The 19,845-nt window shown below is 35.5% G+C and overlaps 1 protein-coding gene across 1 annotated transcript; it reads left to right on the forward strand.

Moving 5' to 3' along the window:
- The first annotated feature begins 8,344 nt into the window (after window positions 1-8,344).
- Window positions 8,345-18,731, forward strand: LOC121739138 (secernin-2). Its single transcript, XM_042131477.1, has 6 exons — window positions 8,345-8,557; window positions 9,236-9,432; window positions 9,670-9,976; window positions 11,225-11,416; window positions 16,709-16,843; window positions 18,461-18,731. The coding sequence occupies exons 1-6, from the start codon at window positions 8,405-8,407 to the stop codon at window positions 18,674-18,676; spliced, it is 1,200 nt and encodes a 399-aa protein (XP_041987411.1). The 5' UTR covers window positions 8,345-8,404; the 3' UTR covers window positions 18,677-18,731.
- The last annotated feature ends 1,114 nt before the right edge of the window (window positions 18,732-19,845 follow it).

The raw sequence follows: 19,845 nt of genomic DNA on the forward strand, positions 1-19,845 counted from the left end.
GCGAGATAGCATGCTCGGTCAGGCCGAAGCCCACTGACGTCATTTCAGACGTTGTATATATCTTGCTGTTCTCCGAAACTTCGATAGCGCGATGCAGGAATGTTAGGCGAATTGTGGGTACCGCCACATCACTCCCCCCGAAGACCTGTGGTATTCTTCGATGCGCTTGTGTTGTCAGGTGTGGGCCGAAGCTACGCGTGCAATGACCAGGAGAGGGACCCCGTGCTCTGCTTGCTGACCGGTCGTTGTAGCCTATGGCTGCCCCGTTCAAGCCAGACGCGGGTTCGACCGGCGCGGACCTCCAACGCGGCTTATGGTCGAGGCGACCCGGTTATGCTTGATGTCTGCTGACGTCGTGCGGAGGGGCGGGGAGTGTTGATGATGATTAATGTTCAGAAGGATGCGTGTTCTTGTCGGTGGTCACCAATTTCACGTTGTTCGTGGCGGCCGAAAAGGAAGATCTTCCGACCGAGCGAGATAGCATGCTCGGTCAGGCCGAAGCCCACTGACGTCATTTCAGACGTTGTATATATCTTGCTGTTCTCCGAAACTTCGATAGCGCGATGCAGGAATGTTAGGCGAATTGTGGGTACCGCCACAAAAGTCTAGTGAAAGTCTAAAAAAGAAGTCAGTGAAGTCAACGAGTCAAGTCAGTTGTTTTAGTAAAGTGGTACTACTTTACTTTACTAAAACTTTCGATGGAGTTTTGGAGGGAACACAAAATGGCGCGTTTCTTGAAGTTGTATCACTATTCACTTGCCCACACTTGTGCACGACATCGAATGTTTAATGGTTAATATTCTACCCACATCGACAATATCAAAAACGAGCAATTCTTATATATATAGAACTAGCTGTTGCCCGCGACTTCGTCCGCGTGGACTTCAGTGTACCCTGGTACCCAATGATGAAATACTCAAACCAGATATGTTACTACCGCGCGCGTTGTGAAGCTTCAAATACGGCCCAATTGGGCCGTCTGTTGTTTAGTCTGCATCGAACGGCAGTCACGAACGTGCCGCGTCTTGTCTTACCTAAATAAATTGAAAATGACGTCATGCGTGTTTCGAAAATGTACCAATTATGACTCGAAAGTAAACAAAACACATGGAATCTCTTACCACATGTCTTGATTGCAATAAATACCTCGATTATTTACATTTTCAATTATTTTTTCGAACAATCTGGAAAAAATCAAAAATTCGTCATAGCTCAGGCGAAGAAAGAGACAGCGATACGATTCGAAGTTTAAAAATAGAACTGTCTCTTTTATGTAAATGGTTTTTCGTATCCTTTGTTTCACTTATCTGTTAAATTTGTCAATGTCTGCAATTTTGAATTTGAAAATTGTTCAGAAGAAATTTAAGCCGGAAAATAGTATGGATATCTGTATAAGTAGAATATCATTGCTGGTACCCTTTAATTCAAAACAGCTGTGCAGTGTGTACATAATATTTCATTTTTTTTAATTAAACTTTATATTGTATGCCAAATTTTAAAGCTTAATTAGGCCCATAATTACACAACTTTACCCATAAATAGGTTTAACTTTTAAGGTTACGTCACTGCATAGATAAAGTACTGAGTTATTTAATAACGTAAAATAGTAATAACAATCGAAAAAATTCGGAACTCAGATGTAAGATGATACCACCTCTTATAGAAAGAAGTCTGGGCAAGCGTCACCGCGATGTAGGAGACGCATGGCGCCATCTATTACGAATTTTTGAAACTAACTTAATTTGAACAAATTTACGCATTTTCACCCCCTTTCAACACTTTTTTCCAGTAAAAAAGTAGCCTATGTCCTTTCTCAGGCTTTAGACTATCTGTATACAAAATTTCATTACAATCGGTTCGGTAGTTTTGGCGTGAAAGCGAGACAGACAGACAGACAGACAGAGATACTTTCGCATTTATAAAATAAGTATAGATATAGATTGGAATCTCGGAATCGCCTCAAACGATTTTCATGAAATTTTGTAATATAGGGGGTTTCGGGGGCGATAAATCGATCTAGCTAGGAATCATTTTTAGAAAATGTCATTTTATTCGTGTTTTATCGAATACCGAGCAAAGCTCTGTCAAACAGCTAGTTACACATTAAAAATATATATAAAACTCAAAGGACTGATTGACATAGTGATCTATCAACACACAGCCCAAACCACTGGACGGATCGGGCTGAAATTTGGCATACAGGTAGATGTTATAACGTAAGCATCCGCTAAGAAAGGATTTTAATCAATTTCACCTCCAAGGGGTTAAAATAGGGGATGAAAGTTTGTATATAATAATACTTCTTAACGCGAGCGAAGCCGCGGGCAAAAGCTCGTTAAAAACTAAAATAACACAATTTTGGGGAATTAATACAAAAACAAAACGTTACGTACAAAAACAAAGCTCGGTCAAATAGTATGTTTAAACGAGCAATTCTTGTATATATAGGGTGGCGGGTTCTAAACATACCTATGTCCATTACATTTTGACGGTCAAAGTATGAAGGGAAAATTCGCAACAGATGATAATAACAAAGAATTCTATATTTTAAACTGAGGTGAGGAGGAGTGACAAGGATGCAGGCCTATGACATTCGGTCATACCGAACGCAAGCGTAACTCCCCGATAGATCCAACACCCGCAAGTACTGACTGCAAAAAAGTCTATTACAAATTAAGATTTTTTTTTGTTATTAAGTTTATTGTTTTTAACAATAATATAAATTAAACTTAAACTACAACTTACAATTAACTGGTATTTAATAGTACCTGCAGAGGGCGTGCGCGGGTGAGGTCAGTGTGAAGCGGTCGAATGCTTTTTATTTATCTTAAATTTTAAATTGTATAGGTATATTATATTATGTTACCGAGCAATTCCATATTTGACTGACTCTACATTTGATACGACTTGCGTTTTATTTTGTCATATATTATGGTTACTATCATGTTGTTAGTATCAATTTTAAGATGGCTTTGTAGCAGATAAAACTAGTTAACTTATGTAGAAAAAATGGTATACACTGTTGTTTTTAAATAGCATTTATTTAGTCAAACATAAACGTGACCGACACTACATGCAAAAGGAAGTCGCTTCCGAGAGTGTTTGTAAACACCAATAATCTTCCTCTCTGTGTGCTAAATAACTCTACTTTGTATTTTTATCGAAAGTGCATGAAACGAACTATTATAAAATATATTTTATTTTAGATTTGTTCAGAAATAAAGCAATTTTGATTTTGATTTTTTAAAACATCAACTGTAAGTATAGAAAACCTTAAGGACAGCTAAAAAGAGTTAAATTATTATTTTAAACAAAAAATTAAAACCGACTTCCAAGGTAATGACAATAGTAATATTATACTTAAATGAACTAAAAAGTATTAAATAATTCTTATTCTGTACTCAGTATTAATTCTGTTCTTAATCTTCATTATTTTGCAATCGGTACCAGCTAACCTAATCGCCAGTTCTCTGACAGAATAGGTATAATTACTGCAACTTATATACTTAGGACTGGTACCGACTTCAAAATTATGAAGATTGAGTACAGAATAAGGATTACCTATTTAATACTTTTTAGTTCATTTAAGTAGAATCTTAAATAAACTAAAAAGCAATAATTGCTTATAATTGCTTATTTATAATAATTGCTTCAGTAACAAGTACAACAGTATGTCAAACTTACTGGTACAAATAAAGTTGGGGTAGCTCCTTTAACCAAAATAGTATTTATTCTACTTTTTCTTTAAAAATTTTCAATGAAATGTTTGCTACATATTGTTGAATTTTTCTTGGGATTCCAACCAACACGCCCAATTAATTTCAGCCATTTTCCTCTTATTAGAGGATCTTGAGGGAATCTGTAAAACAAATGATTATGATATATAAATATAAAGATTCCTCTAGTTTTAGAGTCACTCTATATTATAGTAGTTATATTATATTAGCTATATTATACTATACTATATCCGAAATTTCTGATCAGAAAAATTCGGACGCCCCGCCCCGCTCATACATTTTGACACGTCAGAAATTCTTTTAATATGATGGGTCTACAACAAAATGTATGAACAGAGTGCGTTCGCCGGGCGTCCGAATTTTTCTGATCAGAAATTTCGGATAATGTGCGGCCGGGCTTAAGGTCATAAATATAAAGGTAAATGATTTTTATTTTAGTTTTATGTTATTGTAAAATATCGATAAGCATATCGATAAATTTGATTCAAGCACTAGCGTATTACATATACGCTAGTGCTTGAATCAATTGCATAATTCATAAAAAAATTTGATGAAACATTTTTCTTCAAAATTTGTGTAATATAAGAATAATAGTACCTTTAGTTATGCAAAATATGAAAGTAAAAGGGAGGATTCACAATATTTTATTTGAAATAGAGAACTAAAGATAGAATATAGCAAAAATAAACACATCGTAGCAATTAGGACATGAAGATTAATTACCTGTGAAGTGCCTGTGAAATGTATATTTTCAGGATTATTCTTATGATTTACACTGCAAACACTTACATCACGAGTCACTACTTTTAAATATAATAATATTTATTAAAAATAACAAAATAATTGAACAATATATTGGAAATACCGAAAGGGCATAAAAACGACTGACGATTTTTGACGACCTGTCAAATAAAAGTGGTTACAATTTTCATTAGACTGCCTCTCTCTTTTCATCTTGTTATAATTTCATAAAGGATATTCTTCTCTCTCGCACTCTTTGTTGGTCTTTAGCATTATAGGTTTATGGGCGATTGATCCCACTTTTATGATTCATTGTTTGCTGGCAAGAAATTTTAAAGTAAGGTTGGTACAAAAATAATCAGTTATAACCATAATATTGTTTTGTAAATAAAATAATATCTTACATATTATAGGTCACGTATTGGATATACGAGTTTTCATTTTACTAATTATTGCAACACCGCATTAACAGGAAATATTTACTATTCAAAATAATAATAATTAATAATTACATAAATAATAATTACATAATAATAATTATATAATAATTACATAAATAATTCCTACGGCATTCCACAGGGCAGTATTCTTGGACCGACTCTCTTTCTTATTTATATGAACGATATTGCCTTTCTGCCCTTGTCTTGTGAAGTCTACTGCTACGCGGATGACCATGTCCATCAGAGAAAGTAGTTTGTCGTGAGGCGGAAGGTGGAATGTCACTCGTCACGAACGGCTAAGTGCCAATTTATTAACTCTAAACACAACTAAAACAAAATTCATGTTTTTCCATAAAACATCTGCTTCAGACTCAACATCCTTAACTACCTTAAAGGTGCATAACCACTCTTGCCTAGCAGCGAACCCAGTCTGCTGCGACTGTCCTCAAATACAAAGATCACATGATATAAAATATCTAGGCATAATTTTAGACGAAAAGCTGTCTTTCAAGCAGCACGTTAGTTTGTTGTGCTCTAGCATTAGGAAAATAATTCCAATAATAAAAAACATCCGTAACTCAGTTGATTTTCGTATGCTCAAAATGATTTATCTAGCATTGTGCCAATCGATAATCAACTACTGTATACTTGTTTGGGGAGGTATATCCTCCCTAATCGCCGCTGAAAGAGCACAGAGGGCCATATTCAAGGTAGGACTACACAAACGTCGTAGATACTCCACCACTGCCATATACCGCGACTATCAGATTTTAAGCATTCGTAAACTATACATGTTGAAGGTAGCGCTTGCTGTCCACAAATCGGTACTTGGATCTACACAACATGTCACCTTAATTAAAAAGAGAGACTTTAGATTACCTGGTAGCATTGCCAAAGCGCCCTTTCTATTCCCGTTTATCTACAATAACTTAATCAAATTATTCCAACTAGAAAGGTTCCCTCTACGTAAATCTAAAGAAATAATTACAAAAATGCTTCTCAGTACTTCTTACAAAGAAGCTGAAAACATACTAAAGGTTACTGTATAAGATCTTAATACGTTACACACACACACACACACACACACACACACACACACACACACACACACACACACACACACACACACACACACACACACACACACACTCCTAACTTACCTCTAATCTTTTGTTGTAATAAAATGTATAGTTTTCTTATGTGTAAAAGTTATAAATTTCTCGAAAATGTTCCTACTGGCCCCACAGGACAGGCTACGCCTAGTGTGGGGATTTGTCTTAATCTGAAGTTGTATAATATTGTATTTTTCTGGAAAATAAATTATTTGTATTTATTTCAGTCAGATATATTGTTAGAAGAGACTATGCCGATTAAGCCCAGCCGCACATTGTCCGAAATTTCTGATCCGAAACATATCTAACACTAAAAAATATCTATGACGTGATGAGATGACGTGGGAGAGCCATGCTTCAGCACGAATGGGCCGGCTCAACCGAAGAAATACCACGTCCTCACAAAAAACCGGCGTGAAACAGCGCTTGCGCTGTGTTTCGCCGAGTGAGTGAGTTTACCGGAGGCCCAATCCCTTACCCTATTCCCTTCGCTACCCTCCCTTATTCCGTTCCCTTTCCATCCCTACCTTCCCCTATTACCTTATTCCCTCTTAAAAGGCCGGCAACGCACCTGCAGCTCTTCTGATGCTGCGAGTATCCATGGGCGACGGAAGTTGCTTTCCATCAGGTGCCCCTTTTGCTCGTTTGCCCCCTTATTTCATAAAAAAAATTTAACACTTTAAAACTTATATTATTATTATTACCTAAACATACTGCGTCGAATCAAGTTTTTAAAAAATACCTGCTCTAATAGGTACTGCGTGAAATTTTAATGGTTGTTTTCCCACAGTAAAATGATTCTATCTTAGTTGTATGCAGTGTTGCCAACCACATTACAGAGCTAAGCTGTAGATATGCTAGAAAAAAACTGTAGAAAACTGTAAATCTCAAATTGAAAAACAGTAAATCTACAGTTTTATCCTTTATGATTTTTATTATTTAATTATGGTAATAAATAGAATATATATTTTTAGGAAGCCGGAAATTAAAAACCAGAAATATCATGAAGTATGTTTGTTTTACCGACATTATGTTTTATCGACTGAGCGATCGATGTCGGTAAGGGGCTTACCTTACTAATTTTAGACTTCTGATTGTACCCAAAGAGATAATAATATAAACTACGTAACAATTGCACCAATCAAAAGCCCCTATTATTCTGGTTTAGTACGCTAATTAGAATCCTCACTTTCTACGACTGTCTGCAATTAACGCCATCTATTAAATCGATTGATGACCATTACCTCTGTTTCGATTAGAGCTCGACAAGGTTCTAAATGAACGAGGCGAAAAAAGGAACTAACGCTGTCATCATACAAAAACGCCATTTTTGACAGTTCTTCCTTACCAGCAGCGCCCCCGCCCACGTTCATTTAAAGCCTTGTCGCGCTTTATATTAAGTTTAATATCATAAAGTAGATAACGCCAGCTAGCTCATAAAAACTGTGGATTTCGAGGCCTAAGCTGTAGATCTACAGCTAAAACTGAGGGGTTGGCTACACTGGTTGTACGATAGACTTGGGAAGTTTTTTTTTTTGAATTCAAATCATAAATAAAATTCGGCCGGGCTATAGCCGCTCGCGCTTATAGGCATAAAGTGCCATAGCACCTACGTGATACAAAATATTTTTCATTTTCAAATTTAAATGTCTTTATTGCCAGAATGTTGTTGATATAAAGGTTTTATTAAATACTTATAGTTTTAACATTCTGCCACAACAATGGCACGTAATTGAATTAAACTTACTTATATAAAATTAATTAATTAATTAGTCGTTCTCTTACAAAAAAAAAATATATAGGTACCTATAATTTGCCAATTAAAGAAATATATAAGCTTTATATAAAAATAATAATTATTAATAAATTTTAAACTGAAATAACTATACAATAATAATATAATTAGATTAGGTATTTAGAAAATATGTACTTTTGTTATTATTTATGTCATAAGAGATTATAATATAAACATGTCCATTGTATTATTTTTCTTTAAATATCATATTATATTCATTCAGTGTGTAATAAAATATGCTTTCATACAAAGCAATTATTTTGTTTTTTATTCAAATCTACAACTTTTTTGCTAGCCCTATGGACATTAGCCCAAAAGTCATAAAAAAAAAATACTTGGGACCAATCGCCAGATGAAAAAAATGTTAAAATTCATATTTGGTTTTTGGGCCCACTGGGCCGGCCTATAGCCGAAGTGCCATAATAAGAACAAAAAAAGTCAAACTGTCAAGTAAGTCTGAATGTCAATTGTCATTACTGTCAGAAAATTGTAATATTCGCGGTCGGTCGTTTTGATCTATTGAAAATAAATAAATAAACGTTATCGTTGCTAAATTTCAATTTGGGATAAATCATCACAATGACGATGCCTCGATCTTGCGATACATTTGTAGTACTGCCGCCACTCACTAAAAACAATATAGTCATTTTCGGTAAAAATTCTGATCGACCTCAGAACGAAGTCCAAGAAGTGATTTTGTCTAAGGACCGGGCACTAGACTCCAAGTTGAAGGTAAAATTTTTACATAAAAAAAAAAAACAACAAATAAAGTGAAAAGGGTGATCGTCGTGGATTATACGTATATTTTAGAGCCTTTCAAATTTTAGTAAATTGCATTGAAGTAACTATAATTAAAATTTAATATTATTTATTATTCTTCAAGGAAGAAAAATAATTTTATTTTATATAGTATTTTGTAATAAATGGACATGAAACTATGCTATAAAGTATATCTATACATATCTATACATATAATAATAATATATAATAATAATATAACCGTTGAAAGAACCGTTTTTTACTACATGCATATGAATGTTCATACGGTACATATACCCAAATAGCAATATTTACAATTTTTGTCTGTCTGTATGTCTGTCTGTTTGTTCCGGCTAATCTCTGAAATGGCTGGAGCGATTTTGACGGGACTTTTTTAGGCACATAGCTGATATAGTAAGGAATAACTTAGGCTACGTTTTAACCGACCTCCGAAAAGGAGGATATATTTCACTTTTTTTATAAAGGGGATTTTTTTCTCTTTTTTATTATCTTTGTTATCACATTTTGCTGATGCGGACGAAGTCGTGGGCAACAGCGAGTTACCAATAAAAGAATTGTTATGTAATTCAAACTATATCTATAATTGAGACGCTTATGTGCGTCAAAACAAATCTGTATACTCTATTTTAGTGTACATATATAACTATTGAGGAGAGTCCCGATCCAATCAATAGTGTTATTCTAAGTAAGCCAGCTTGGATGTGGGGTGCAGAGATGGGAGCTAATGACAAGAATGTAGCCATTGGAAATGAAGCAGTGTGGACCAATCATAACGAAGGTGATGGTGATGCAAGACAGAAGAGACTTATTGGAATGGACCTAGTGCGGTAAGATAAGGAAATCGCTATATTATTATGGTAATTTTGTGTTGAGGATTATACGTTATGTAGAGGTATGTTACATAACAGAGGAAAAAGGTAAAAATAAACAAGTTATGCACCTATGAGTAATTTGTATTAGAGCCAAGAATACAATGTACTCGGAATCTAGATTTTTACAGTTTCAGTTATTATGCACATTGCTAGTTCTATTTAAAAAATAAGCAATTTATTTTCTTTGTTCAGGTTGGGCTTGGAGAGAGGCGACTCTGCCGAAGGTGCCCTGGACGTTATAACATCACTCCTAGAGAAGTACGGACAAGGTGGACCCTGCTCTGAGTCAGATGACAGCCACTTCTACCACAACTCATTCCTGATTGCTGATCCCAAAGAAGCCTGGGTGCTAGAAACAAGTGGAAAATACTGGGCGGCAGAAAGAATCACTTCAGGCTACAGAAACATTTCAAATGGTCTAACTATAAGGACTAAAATTGATAAGCATTCGGAAAAACTACAGGAGAAAGCTCAGGCTATGGGTCTCTGGGATGGGAAGGTAAGATTTAATTTTTTTATAATTCACTTGTAAAAAGTAAAATTTGGGCCTTAATAATAATACTAATATTATTTCTATTTTAATTATAAAACCTTAGAAAGAAAATAATATAATAAGACATGAATTTACATAAAAATTTACATAAAACTCATATTTATAACAGAAAATAAATGTAGTTTTAGCTATTCTTAATTGTTTACAGAGAAATTAAATAATATAAAATAACTAGATGACGCCCGTAACTCCGTCAGATAGTTGAAACGATGGATATATATATATATATATATATAAATGGATTTTCAAATGTGTTAGTCGCGCTAAAACTCGAAAGTTCACTGGGACAGCTAGTTATTTATAAAACTAGCTGTCCCGGTAAACTTTGTGTCACTTTAAAACCTTCCCTGGACTTCTACAAATATTTTAAGACTAAAATCATCCCAATCCGCCCAGCCGTTTTCAAGTTTTAGCGCGACTAACACATTTGAAAATCCATTTTTATATAGAAGATAATGATAAGCACGTTATGCAGTGATTTAGTAAGAGAAAAATATACAACGCGTTAGCTATTTTTTACATATATACAATAACAGTATAATACATAATATGTATATCAATAATGTCAATTATTGATATGAAACAAAAAAGGCCGAAAAAATAATATGTTTGTTGTAAAGTAGTCCCCCCTTAAATGTTTATTTTAGCTATAGGTAGTGGTTTTTGAGATACAGCTTTGAGCTTGGTGACAGATAGACAAACAGACAGACGTACAGACAACGAAGTCTTAGTAATAGGGTTCCGTTTTTACTTTTTGGGTACGGAACCCTAAAAATATATCGAGAAAATACAAATTTAGAAGTTATTATCATAATGTAAGGATTCTAATACATGCCAAAGAAATATATGATATTATTAAAATAAATACTTAATACTATTATTGGTACCAATAGGAAGGATTGCTTTGCATTGCACTAAATGATATCAGGCTCAAGTGTTTAAAAATGCTACAGTATACTCCTCTAGTAATTTATCTCCTATTACCACCATACATGGCCATGACCTATAATGGGCGGCAGCGTCCTGTGGCGTCCTAGGGCGGGCGGCAGCGCCCTAGGATGGCGGCAGAGTTCGGCAAAATTAAAGTGGCCTATACTTAAAAAATATAAATTCGAACCTTCACATCATTCTATCCTGCACATTTGATATCTAAGCGGTCTTGCCTCAGCTCTCATCGAATATTACATTTTACAGGGTGTGTTCGATTTCACCAACGCCTTCTCCTCCGGCGGTGACGAGATTCGTCAACGAGCTGGTGAGAAGCTGTTGGAAAGTGGCACGGCGTCCGGGGCCTTCGACGTGAAAGACATGTTCCGTATACTCCGAGACAAGGACAGCTCCATATGCCGGGACTGCGACGACACTTTCCCTACTTTGGGCAGCCAGGTACTAAGCTTATCCAGTGAAATTACTCCTGTGTATCCCTGGCCTGGTTTCAATAAAACCGGCCCCGTCACCGAAACCGGTGTGGGAGTTATTTTACTATTCAGTGACGGATTAATACTACTTAATGCCCTAAACAATCCATGTATATTGTGTTGCTTGGGGCTTAGGGCATCACGTCCGTCCGTATGTCAACTGGAATCGATCTTTGAACCTTTAATCTTCTGGTGCCTCCTTAGACGCGATGCCCTAATTGCTTAATTTAATTAAGGATTAATCCGTCACTGGACTTATCTTATGGTGGCTTTTCGAACCTCGCGTCGTGCGATCGACAAAAATCTACTCTACTACTAATCTACCGATATTGTTCTGGCGTCCGAAGCTGTCACTCCATTGCAGTGGCGTAAAGCAAAATTAAATCCATAGTAGAGTTGTAGAGGCATTTTATTTGAATTTTTATTGGTGGTGGTATAGCGTATCGCTAGGAACGGAATGCCGCCATTACTACCTTTTCAACAGCGTTGTTGATTGGTTTTGACGTTAGCCAATCAAAAGTGCAAACAGCCAAACTACAAATACTCTGAACTCGTACACTAATAGTCTGTTTATAAGACGTGTTCTGTGGGTCTGTAAACTACCTGAAAAGTAACAAAGCTAATCGCACATTTTAGCCCGGCCGGACATTATCCAAAATTTCTGATCAGAAAAATTCGGACGCCCGACGGAACGCACCCTGTTCGTATCATTTTGTTGTAGAACCCGCACACTATCAGAATTTCTTACTTGTCAAAATATATGAGTGGGGCGGGGCGTCCGAATTTTTCTGATCAGAAATTCGGAGAATGTGCGGCCGGGCTTTAAGCACCGTACGCGTCGTACGCGCCCCATAGTACACGATATGCGGCGTGTACGGTGCTGAAGAATGTGCGAGGTTTCACATCATTTTATAGAACGAATTTTATTTAATATATAGGGGAGGTCAGCTCAAAGTGGCCACCTTAACTTTCTATTTGAAAAAAAAGACGAAATATTATATATTTAAAAATAAAAAATGTGCTACTAGATAGTGCATTTATTATATTTCTGCTATGTGTGATTCATATTTAACCAAATCTTAAAATTAGCTCATGATTACATATTACGGCAACCAAAAAACCGCTTTGCCCGAGGGCCCGCCTAAAGCGGCCATAGGGGTAAGGGCAACATGGCCAGCCCAAATGTTCACACGAAATGGTATTTTTTTCTATTAAATAAATGAATGCTAAAAATGTTCAAAAATAGGTATTTATAGAAAAACAATTCTGTAAACTGCTACTTATATCGCTTCTGCCCGGTTTCTGAGGTTTCTTGACAGGAGTTTATCTTCCAACAATCACAATATTATTTTATAAAAAATAATCAACTCTTCTCAAATAAAAATAGTCAAAATATATCAATTAAACTTTGTTTTATCGATATATTCCTGTTTTAAATGTCTCCTTAAAGTATGACCATGTTTGTTTTTTACTAATTTGACTGAACCCCGATTTTGTTGAACATATTTAATAGCTCGCGCCATCGTAGTCTCTTCCCATGACCCCTGGATAGTTTTCTTTTGATAAGTTTGTTCACCATCTAATAACAGCTGTTTTAAGTAATTATCATATAAAAACTATCATTTAGCTTAGCGGCCTATTGGCCGCTTTGCCCGGTCCGCTTTGCCATTTGGCAACCGTTCTGTTTTAAACATAATTTTCTTTCGAATTTTTTATCATACTCCAGAATAAAAACAACATAGATAAAGCTAAATAGATAAGCAACGACACCGGGAAAATAGAAGCATTCAAATGTACAAGAAAATAATTAAAACAGAAAGAATTTACTTTGCGTTTTTTTTTAATAAAACGTGCAATTCCAATATTTTTGGCGCTACAAGCTCGCGCCTTCCCCAACCGCTACCGCATCATGGAGCGGGGCTGGGCGGGATGTTCACTATGCGCCAGAGCAGCATCGTTGCTCTGCCTTTTTAAATAACCGAAATATTAAGGTGGCCGCTTTGCCTCCTATGGCCGCTTTGAGCTGGGCTCCCCTATAAATAATTAATTTGCTATCACCTTAAGAAGAAAATATTATGATTTGTCGATTTTGTAATGCTTTGCTAAAGTTGAGACTAGCTTCGGTGTGACCTGACCTTTATGGTGAAATTACTGGAATCCGCTAAAAGGTCCAATTCATTAAGCTTCGCAAACTAATTCCTTATAGCACCGAGGTCAAGTTACAAGGGCGTGGTATCGATTTATTTACTTGAACCTAACTAACGCTATGTTATTGTCTAAACGGGAAACCCTTGCATGCTGCTTTGGGTTTTGCGACTTGCGATTAAAATTTCGGCCTAAACTGCCGCACTCAAGACGAAAATTAATTACTTAACTCATAATTATTACTGTAGCCCCATACATTATCTGTGAAATTCTTCATTAAATTGAAGTTAAATCGTCATTAAATATCTCTGAGTGAGATACTGTGTATTTGCGAAAAGTATTCTCGATAGTATACAGTTTTGCATTTCATTTCATAATCGAAAGCCTCTGTTAAGGCTGGCCGCGTACACACTTTTATCGTTCTCGATTTCCAAATTCGTTTTCCATATTCGGACATTCAAAAGCATGGAATCAGTAGAAAATACATTAACTGACGCAAACGTTGGCTTTTTTCCGAACGGAATAAATTCTGCACGCGCGTTTCGAGTGCAAGCCGTCGCTGCAACTGAAGAAAATTGAACGTTTGGGCTAGTCTAAGGAAAACGAATACGGAAAAGGTGTATATATAAAGGCGTTTGAAGATGATATGGGTGACACATTATAATTGACAATAGTAGGGAAGTTACCTAAGAAAATTAATCGATAATTTAAAAATATCGAATCACTTCGTAAAGGAATTGCAATCGAAATTATCGATTTCGTACTGAAGTTTCAGAGTGGCGCCGGCGATTTAAAATGGCCGCCCTTTTTATCGATTTGATTTCGATTCAGCAGTGTCAATCTGTATTGGCATAAGTTCCATTTCATGCATCTGACATTTTTCAAATATTTTCGTAACAATAATTTTCACAGTTAAAATTTATAATTTTATACTAATATGTTAGCATTTAGCAACTTTTCATTTTTATTCATTTACAATTATAGGAAACATTTGTTTTTGTAGATGGAATATAATTTATTATATTTTGTTTTTTTTTTGTTTTCTTGTAAAAAAAAACCCGTAGCAAGGAATATGAAAAGTGTCATCGATATCATCTTAAAACGCACAAACTATAGCGCATTGTTATCAGGCCATATGCCGTACGCTTCATATTCGCTACTCGCTGTCAGTATTTAAAAAATGCCGATGGATGAAGATACAGACAAAATGTCGGTGTGGATTAGCGGAAGCAATGCACGCTATCCATACTAATATATACATAACATACGAATTTATATTCGGAAGTGTGTCTGTTTGTCTCTTACCTCTTCACGCCCCACAGTGTTTTTTCCCCCTTAAAAATGACATCCGCCTTTTATTGAATACTAGCGACCCGCCCCGGCATCGCACGAGTATAATATAGCCACTAGGGAATGGTCCCGGGAAATCTCGGTCCCGAAAATTCCGGGAAATCCCGGGATTTTTGTATAGACTAAAGAACCGGGACGATAAAACCTCGTCCCGGGACTTTCGGGACTTTCGGGACCTTCGGGACTTAGTTGAAAAGTATAAACTTAAGTTAAGAATTTGAGTTTCCCCATTCAGATATCATGATAAAAGGTTTCTTACTAAGATTTTATTTAAAACTAGAGGTCCGCCTTGCGGTTTCACCCGCTGCTACACGTTTTTCCGAGCGAATGAGGTCAAAAATATCCTTTGTTACTTACTACTTAGGAATGTTATAGCTTTTTAGTGGTAAAAGAATTTTTAAAATATAATCAGTAGTTTTTGAGTTTATAGGTTACATACCTAGAATACCTACAAATAACAAATCTTTCCTCTTTGTAATACCTAACCTAATAGTGTAGATAGTGGTTCGCTGATCGGTTTACCCGGTGCTTGCTACTGCTGCCCGTTTTCCCGTCAGAATAAGGCGTTTTCCCGCGGTAAAACAGTCTATAGTCTATATCAATCATACTCAGCTCAGAGTTGATGTGGCTTTCTAATGAATGATGCTATATTTTTTTAAATCGTTTCAGTAGTTCAGAGTTTATCGATTACATATATGTATATTCAAAAAATCTTTCCTCTTTATAATAAAAAAGAGTAGATAAACCATTAAAGTAATAAAATCAAAATACGCGCGCACGCGATTCGTCCACCCCTCCCGCACCGCAACTAACCGTGTAGCCGCGCCGCTGCGCAGTGTTGCAAACGAAGGCAATTTTTCGCCATTTTGGCTAAAAATTGCCTACAAAAAACCTTAAAAGTTAAAGGCTACTCGAAAAAGATATGTCCTTTTAGTTGAATGAGTAAATCACAACACAAATGGGCATAAACTACAGAAAAAAGAAAAACCAACCCACGCAAATTATGTTTCTGTTTTCGTATATAAAAAAAAATTACGTAGGATATATATTATATTCATTACCTACGTAAAAAAAATACCCAAAAGTCCCGAAAGTCCCGGTTCTCCCGGGTCCTTCAACAAGTAATCCCGAAAATCCCGGGACGCAAGAAGAACACCGGTTCTTCTTGCGTCCCACATCCTAATCGTCGTAGCCACTGAAAAAATGATTAAAATCGATAGCACATTTTCCTATTAGTCTTAGCGTGATAAAATATAGCCTTATAGCCTTCCTCAATAAATGGGTTATCTAACACTGAAATAATTTTTAAATCGGACCAGTAGTTCCTGAGAATAGTGCGTTCAAGTTAGCTTTTTCAAATAATTTTCTTCGTTTTTTCCACATTTTCCTGTATTTCTTCGCTCCTATTAGCCTTCCTCGATAAATGGGCTATCTAACACTGAAAGAATCATCAAAATCCGTTTCGTAGTTTTAAAGATTAAAGGGACATGAGGGAAAAAAGAGACTTTGTTTTATAATAAATTATAGATAGATATCTATACATCTTGCATTTGGAATTATTATGTTTTTAGTAGATACAAAAACATAATAATTCCAAATGCAAGAGTAGAACTCCCATGTGTCAATTTCCAATAATTGATATTAAAAAAAAATCTTATTTTTTTTAGGGTTATCAGTGATAAGTTCAGAAATAATAACCCTTTTAATTTTTTTGACCTTAATATGTATAACTTATCTTCAACTTCTGTAAGTTCATGCGTTTCAGGTGTCATCGCTATCGTCAGAGGGTATAAGTGTACACTGGTTCACAGCTACTCCGGATCCCAGCGTGTCATACTTCAAACCCTTCGTGTTCACACCCAACGCTGCTATCTCCGAATATACCGAGAGTCCGAACGAGGTAAAATGATTCTTTAGTGATTTGATTCCATATAACAGTTCCGTGACAGTTCTCACACTCCGTGCTACGCAAATTTTTATGTATTTCGATTTCCTTTCTGCACTTATTAATTATATATTTTTAAACGATCGATTAATTTTAGTTAAGTAACTACTAACTTTACCACGATTGTTAATTATTTATTGTAATTGTGTCAATAAAGTCTCCTTGGGCCTTGATGGCTAAGATCCCACCATAGAACGACCTTCACCGAGCTGGTTAATGGATGAAAAGTATTATTTATTCAACTACGTATGTCAATAAATATGTTGCTAGTGGGTTGCACTTTTCATTTCACTGGTTTGGTTAATAGACAAATTCCATACCAATCGAAAGTATGAAGCCCTTAGAAATTCTAAAGAAAAATAGACAACCTAATGTTTGCATATTCTAAGTTAGAATACTATTAGGTTGTCTATTTTTTCCCGTCAAAACTCTTGGGTTGCCTACCCAAGAGTTTTGACGGGAAAAAATCGATACTATAGTACCGGTCTGGTTAATGCTTAATGCATATTCTACGGGCTTTATACTTTCGATTGATATGGAATTTTTCTATTAACTAAACCAAAAAAAATGTAAAAAAAAATATTTTGATATTTTTTTTATTCTGGACTAAAATTTTTTAGTTGCAAACCCACTTGCAATAAATTTATTGACATACGTAATTAAATATAAATTACTTTTTATCCATTAACCAGCTCGGTGAAGGTCGTTCTATGGAGGGATCCTATATCATAAAAACTATAACTGCCCAGGGCCGTAACTACCATTTGGTTTTATTGGGGTTCAGCCCATAACATTATGTGAATTTAAATGGTAATAATATCATGTAATAAACCAAGTCAAAGTTAAAAAAAGACGATAGAATACATAATTTTATAAAGGGGTACGAAGATTTTTGTATGGAGCCTGGCCGACCTACTGACCGCTAAATGTGTTTATTCGCGTTCACAAATATTTTTTTTCAAAAATGGATAGCTAACATCAATACAAACAAAAAATAATCGTGGACCAAATCACGTAAGGTGTCACATTTCGAAGATTTGAGCTGCCAAAGTTGCAATATCATATATTGGTAAAACTTTAACAGCTCATATCTTCGAAATGTGACTTTTTAAGTGGTTTTGTCTAAGATTATTTTTTGTTTGTATTGATGTTAGCTATCCATTTTTGAAAAAAATATTTGTGAACGCGAAAAAACACATTTAGCGAAAGTAGGTCGGCCAGAATCTTCATACCCCTTAAACAGATTGCGTGGTATGATTCAATCAGTATTCGCAGGGCTGCAAAAGCCCTGCTAATACTGATTGTATGATCAAACCCATTAAATTCATTTAATTCAAGTCTACGTTTAGGCGTTGGTAGTTTGAACTGAAATATAAAATATTGAGAAGGATTGAAAAAACAGTTTATTAGAATTACGCAGTCTAGACAAATGTATTCAGCTCACCATTGAATAAATAAGTTGTCTCTTTCGTTATAAATAATAGTGAAATAATAATATTAGGCATATTTAACATACAATTATAACCGAAAAAACTATTTTACACAATTTTACTGAGAATTCAAACATTTCAGCCAAAGAGAGAGCACAAGCTATACAAGTTACACGCAGAGCACGTAGTCAGAGCGAACAACGACAAGATCTCCAAAGTCCTGCAAGAAATGGAGGATGGATGCATAGCCGAGATTGCTGACTTCATACAGAAGTATACCAAGAAGGAGAAAACTTTGGGCGAATTAGATGATCTGATGAAGAAGTGCGTGGAGACTGAAGTGAAGTTGTATGGTTAAGGTAATCTATAGGCACGTTAGACCCATACATTAAAAGGGCGACTAACCCAAAAAATCAAACATCATCCTTCTCTCTTCACACTCACGCCCGTCTTTCATTTGCCAGGTGAAAATGGACGACGCGGATTCATCGCCAAATTAGTTTTTTCTCGATAACTCTATAAAATTATACAACATCTTAAAAATTGTGAATGATAGAATTTTATACAATGTGTTAAAATATTAACTTTGTTCAATAAAAGGTTATGGCAATAAATGAAAAATTCGTGAAAATTAGATACATCTTTGTGATTTTTTTCTATTGAAAATATTTTAAGATATCGTGTTTTTGCTCAGATCGAATTCTCGGAAATATAATGTAGTATCTAATTTTAGAAAATGAAACAATTCGGGGCTTATTTTCAAGTATAAAAATAAATTATACAATCGAACATTTTGGGTTAGTCGCCCCCTTAAGCCGGCCCCTAGACGATCAATTTTATTGCGCTATATCACACACAATATTTATTGAACAACTTATGACAACAAAATTGAAAGGCGGCGCGTTCAATACTAACCCTAGACGGTCAATAATATTGGACAATACGTGATATTGCACATTAAAATTATTGATCGTCCAGTCTAGGGGCTCGCTAACAAGGGCAAGATAAAACAATTATTTGCATTGTATTTACAAACAAAAATCTAAGATGATATTTTCTTGCATGTCTGAAAAGACAAGTAGCTAGTCAATGTGCGAATTTCTATGTGTTTCGCGACCAGATTATAAAAGTTTTTAACTTTGAATATCATTTAAACTGCAGTTAGGGTCAAGACGCGACGTGACGCTATTATGATTGAATTTTTTGATGAAAAAATTCTGATACACTAATATTGTAAAGGCGAAATTTTGTAGCTGTGTATATTTGTTACGTCTTCACGTATAAACGGTTCGAGCGATTGATAAGCTAAGTCCAACGACTTAGCTGATACCCTAACACGCTACATTTTACGGCGGGAAAATGTCACAATTTATTTTCCCTAATAAAGCACGGGTAACACCGCGGGGCACACCTTGTTCATGGAAATTTCGGAAGTCGCGAAATATATATCTATATATTCTTGAGATGCAGCCTAGCAGGTCATCCATAAAGTATGTCACACCTAAAGGGTGGTAGGGGGTCGACGAA

The sequence above is a fragment of the Aricia agestis genome, chromosome Z (assembly GCF_905147365.1).
Source record: "Aricia agestis chromosome Z, ilAriAges1.1, whole genome shotgun sequence".
NCBI lineage: Eukaryota > Metazoa > Arthropoda > Insecta > Lepidoptera > Lycaenidae > Aricia > Aricia agestis.

Coding starts and splice junctions, on each gene's coding strand:
- LOC121739138 (XM_042131477.1), top strand. CDS start 8,405: ATGACGATGCCTCGATCTTGCGATACATTTGTAGTACTGCCGCCACTC. Junction 9,977..11,224: donor TGGGTCTCTGGGATGGGAAG/GTAAGATTTAAT, acceptor TACATTTTACAG/GGTGTGTTCGATTTCACCAA. Junction 11,417..16,708: donor TCCCTACTTTGGGCAGCCAG/GTACTAAGCTTA, acceptor CATGCGTTTCAG/GTGTCATCGCTATCGTCAGA.